The sequence below is a fragment of the Plectrocnemia conspersa genome, unplaced genomic scaffold (genome assembly GCF_051122295.1).
Source record: "Plectrocnemia conspersa isolate PC_06_02 unplaced genomic scaffold, ASM5112229v1 ptg000006l, whole genome shotgun sequence".
In the NCBI taxonomy this organism is placed as follows: domain Eukaryota; kingdom Metazoa; phylum Arthropoda; class Insecta; order Trichoptera; family Polycentropodidae; genus Plectrocnemia; species Plectrocnemia conspersa.
In genome coordinates, this window is record NW_028277170.1 from 16,797,414 (window position 1) to 16,803,413 (window position 6,000).

General features: G+C 29.1%; 1 protein-coding gene across 1 annotated transcript in view; it reads right to left on the reverse strand.

The window, feature by feature from the left end:
* LOC148234365 (uncharacterized) overlaps positions 1-4,814 on the reverse strand; it is a 46,996-nt gene extending 42,182 nt beyond the window's left edge. Inside the window, exon 1 of the mRNA XM_088188398.1 lies at positions 4,746-4,814. Coding sequence (XP_088044524.1) covers positions 4,746-4,814 — 69 coding nt within the window. The remainder of the gene's footprint in view (positions 1-4,745) is intronic.
* Positions 4,815-6,000: the final 1,186 nt, after the last annotated feature.

Sequence of the window (6,000 nt, forward strand, 5' to 3'; positions counted from 1 at the left end):
GTACACACACATACATTGTAGGAATTTTGTGAATTTTGAAAAACTTTTTTGTATCTCTTCTATTAGAATTGAATCAGTTGCATTATTTGGCAACTTTAAACACATATTTTGAGCAATTTGCGATTTGATGCTAAATTGTAAAATATGAATAGTTTAGAGAAAATTACGTTTTTATTGTTGATTTGGAATTTTTTGAACAAATTACATTTTCTTAAACTTCACGTTTTCATGCATAAAATATGCAGTTATTTATTTTTCAAAATACAGAAATATGATAGATGCGATGATTTGCGAAAAGTTTAAATCAGAATTCGAAAATTGTAGAAAAATTAAAATTCATGTCTGTAGTGGTTATACAAGGTACACAATGCCCCCGAGCTCTTCATTGCTGCGTATATCGCAGGAAAACATTTAGGCTTTATTGTGTACCTTGAACATTTTACGACGATTTGAAATTATGATTCAAATATATAATTATTTCATAGGAAAACCTTAGCCAATCTATTTTTTTAAGATTTCTTGAGAATTTTCAAATAACCTTCTATGTTTAAAATTTAATTTTTACAGAGGTTTTTATCTTTATTTTGTTCGAATTATGAAAAATGTAAAGTAGCAACCGCTGTTTAAATTCGGGATTCGATTTGATTCGGGTTTAATACTAACCGACGTGAACCGATCCGTCTTATCCCTCGATTATTTTCGTTCATTATAAGAAATCATCATCCTATTAAAGTTTGTTCTCTTCATCGATTATCTAGTTCTCTGTTCATCAATAATATAAAGATACTGTATTATTATAATCACATATATTTTTTTATTTATCGAAATTTTACGAGATTCTGGGGGAAATAAAGAAGTGAAAATGAGAAATAAAAAACATCGGGAAACCAGAATGCCTAATTACATCACCTTATAATTTTTATAATTTTCATAATTTCTGAACTGATGTACAGCATTTTACATATCTTAATAAAATAAATCAAATTGAAATATCCAAATTTTAATCATCTTAAAAAAAACTAGCACATCTCAAAAAACATCTTAATGTCAGTACCTTAATTAGATGTCCTATGAGGATATAAATAAAATATTATATTAGCGATAAAAAAATAATTTATTCGTATCTTAAAGGAAATAATATTTTTGAAGTGTTTACAACTCCAATTTTAAACGAAGCACGAAACCGTTTAAGTTATGAAATAAAATTTCTGATAAATGATTCTTAAGCGAATTATACTTGATATAGCGACCGTGTTTTGCATTTTGTAACCATGTTATTTACGGGCAACATAATTCAGTAATTTAAAATGATTAAAAAAAGTCTAAGATCGACCATTCCTAATATTTTTTACACTATTTCATAAAAGCTCAGTTTCAATACAGCTACAAGGTAGACATCCTTAATTTCAATAGTGGCTTTCTTGGCGTCAGCTTTTTAATCTTTTAACGATAACGGAATATCAGTACTAATATCCCTTAGCACTATTATATTGGTCGATTTACTCCAATAGTGTCGTAATGTAATTAATTTAGTTTGAAGTTTCTATTTATCTAATAACCTAGTCCTTTTTCTCTTTATGTCGATTTACACTAGAAACAGTTTCGGATTATTCATAAATTAAACCCCGGTTTGTTTTAAATAACGTTTCGGCATCGATATATTTTTTTTAAAGCCCTTCAAATTTGCTACCAATTCTCATATTTCAGATATGTTACTTTTCTTAATTTTGTCATAATCTACTAAATAATTATTCATTTTTATAGAATTAAGACGAAAAAAATTATCAAAAGCCTTTTCAAAACCAATGTAGATGGCATCTGCCTGTGTATATTGTTGTACCTATATTGAGATCAGATTCGTTACTACTGATCTAAATACAAAAAAAAACAATGCTGTTGATTAATAGAGTATACTTTGATATGGTTTGAAGCATATTAATAAATTATGATTTGGAATACTTTGGGTGGTGCTGATAAAATCGACTCCGCTATATAATTTTTTACCATAAATTTATTTCTCCTTTATATGTGGGAGTTACTTCATTTTTCATACATCAGGAAAATAATGGTTTGTAATAATAGATAGAAAAAGTAACCGTGGAAGTGCATTAATGTCCTGCATTTATTTAATGAATGAAATCAGATTTATTTTTGTGTGTAAATTAAAAACAACAAAACTAATATTTTAACTAAAATTCCTGTAAAGAGAAAAATATTTATATTATATTAATTTTTTTTTTTTTATTAAACAATAGATTTTAAATAAGTGTTGTTTAATGTGGGCGTCGAGATGAAACGCAACGCCCACATTAAAAATAAAATAAAATCATCCAATCAGAGGCCAGTTTTAGTCACGTGCTCAGTCATTACTTTATAGTGGTTGATTGATTCTAAAATGCCTTTTGATTGATTATAAGAACGCACTTTTAAATTTTGGGTTTAGCAAAATATAAGATTTTTGATTATGGGAGATTATGCGTTGCGTGTTTAGTTCGCCTTCTTCTTGTTTTAATTTTGTTAAATTTTTATGCGTATCCGACATAGTGTAATTTAAGTGCAAAATTATTGCTCATATATTTTTTAATATATATAATAAATATCACGAATCTGCTTTATTTTTAGGCACCCAACGCGCACAGTATATTTCGTTAACTACTCCTAGTAACAGTTTCATGGAATTAATTTCTGAACTTGCGTCTCCCTAAATTTCAGAATGCAAGAGCATACCAATAGACCAATGCAGTGGCGTAGCAATGTAGGGGGGCTAGGGTGGTGGACCGCTCTGGGTGGCACATTTTTGGTCTACTGAAGAGGTCGGGGAATCTAATACCATTTTATATTAAATATAACATATTATTATATTAAACTCAAGGACGGCACAAACTCTAGCTACGCTACTGGACCAATGTACAAACATAGCATTTCGTTAATTCCTCATGAACAAAAAAGCTACTGCGTGATATGTATATATTATATTTTATCGGTAATCCTTTCCTTTCCTTTTTTATATAATAGTTTACAAATGGAAATTAAAAATATAAATAACTGTAATTGTAATAAAAACCATTAATTATTTATTTAATTTATTACGCTTAAGAATTTTTATAACTATTTACTTAACTTGTTACCAGGAGCTACTAAAAAATGAATTTATACCTCTAAGGCAAGATATGTTTAGACACTTTATGTTTATACTTACAGTACAGTCTTGTCATAATCATCATTCTCGAAATAAAATATAAAGAAAATCGTTTTTTGCTTCAAAACAAGCGATGTATCAGATCGTTCGGACCCCCATATGAGCCTTTTTGAGATTTGCAATAAAGTTAACGCTCTTAATTCATTTGTTTTAATGATTCAAAATTGAATTTTTGTCATCGTATAGAATTTTTAAGCACCCCCATAATATTTGGTATGATTTTTTTTTTAATCATAACTTCGTGGGATAAAATCCTACTAAAAAATGTTTCATACAAAAAGTGCTCAGAAGCTAAATTTGCAATGAAATAAAATATGAAAAAATAGTTTTTTTGGCTTTAAAACAAGTTTTATGTTAAATTGTTCGTACAAGCATATTTCACATACAAACTTTTATGCGACTTGCCATATATTATAGTTAACGCTGTTATTTCGTTCGTTTTAAAGATTCTCGATATTATTATACCATGTTTTTTAATTGTTAGAATTATACTATAGGGTTGTAACTATGTGTTAATTATTTTGAATGACTTCAAACGTAGAAAAATTGTGTTACTTGTGTTACTCCACACCGAGCAACCGTATGTTATTATCGGTTTTATTAGTTGTGTATATAGTAAAAGAAGTGTTCTTGCTAAGGTACTTATTTTGTTAAATATTGGTTCCGCTTATTTCTTTATTTAAGCTCAGAATTAAGAGGTATACACAGGTATTTGACGCTCACCCTCTATTTAATGTAGTTTCCTTGTTCACTTTTAAGAAGTAAAGGCAAGAGTTATCTGTGCGTTATATAAAATATTGATTTTTTTCCATTTTATAAATTACTTATTTAAGTTTTGTAATATTTTTAGTAAATTGTAATCGGCTTAAGACCGCAAGAATTTATTGTAACGATTGTGTCGACAGTGTATAGCAGTAAGTTAATATTTATAAAAAATATAAATGGCATTAGTACATGGAAAGAAGAGGAAAGGGCCGAGCAAACAACCAATGCGATGATTTAGAGCGAAATAAGACTATGAAGTTGTTTGTTACTTATCTAATAAGAATGCTTGCTTAACTAAAATTGGAGATTTCTTTAATTGTAATTTGTATACCTGATAGCTATATTCCACCGACTTGCCAGCATTTGTGCTGCTCCCTTTGTATATGTATAGACACCGACTGTTCTATGTTTAGGTTCAGCTGTATTTGCAATTGGTTCTAATCCGTACAAATCTCCAATCGACAAATACACATGTGTTATACCGACGAGAATAATATACTTGTTCGTAAATAGCAATTAGTGTTATTACGCTTTTAATAAGTGCAACAAATCCAATATCACAATCAAGTGGTGGTTCCGAGATATCTATTTTTCTGATATAATCCTTAAATGTTATAATTATTATTTATAAATTATAATTTACAAATTGGTAAAATAATATTTCATCCCTTTGGTGTTTGTTAATGGCCAAACCTGGACTATCTGATCTTTACAAATTCCGATGATTTAAAATTGTTTGGATGTGTTCAATCTGTTGCAGTCTGTTTCTCTTACTTTATACTGATTTAGATTCTCTATGGAGAGATGGAGATCCGTCAACTGTCTGCCATTTAGCGTCGGAAAGTACCATATTCCCGATCTCATTTGCCATTAGAGTATTCCTACAATCACGATTGGAATGTTCTGGCTAGAGAAACGTTCAAGAAAGGAAGTGATGATTCTCTCTATACGTAAACGACATCTATGACGTCTCGGCTTTGTTACGAGGAACGCGTTTAACATTGACAATACGGCAATTATTCGCAAAAGTTGATCGAAAAAGTTCAGGAGATGTTATTGAGATACCTTTAGAAGAGAATATTTGGATATTATCCGTTCTTCTATTCCAGCGCCTTTCTTTTGAGAGCGTTGGGATACGATTCGCTGAGTTGTATGCTGCTAAAAATTTATTCAAACTTCTGAAGGGTTATGTTGCCAATCAAACTGTTCCGGGAATTCCAGTTTTGTGTTCCATCCGTCCGGAACGTAGATGTCGTCATCCAGTTCATTATACGCTAGCATTGCACATTGATTTATATTATTTAAACGTTTAACAGCTAAACACAATATGACTTATTTAGCCAATGACATTAAAACTTATAATACTAAACATTAAAAATTATAATACTACATATTATAATTTTTAATGCTTTTATTTTGTATTTAATTAAAATGTTAGTAACCCATATCAAATTTAATTCCTTTGCAAAAAATATGAAGAATATCTAGATGGTTTTATACTAAAATATGTATGAAGGTAGCATTTTGTAATGATTTTCGCAGTGTCGTAGTAAAAATATGATACCTTGCATTCCAAAAGCAATATGTACACACTTCAGTTATCATTTCGACGGATTAACTATGTAAGAGAAATCTTCGCGTTTTGTCAGATCTCCCAGTACGGTTCGTTGCCGTATATGAGCAATTCACACATGGATGTATAATACTATTTATAATACGAGGACCCATGTATGTAACATAATACACATACATAAGTATATATGGATACGGAATATTTAACAACGTTGAAACTATCACTACTAAAAATAGTATCAACACTTCTTATCTACTGAGATAAAATATCACTAAAGTAAACAAACAATTTTTGAATTTGAGCAAATATGCATGTATTTATGTCGTAATGCTTAGTGAGAATATTATTGAAGATCGAAAATATTATCATAGTATGATTTTAGTTAAACGTGTATTTTATTTTTGATTATTATGATATAACGAAATATTAAAATATACGAAAAAATAACGGCATAAAAATCAAT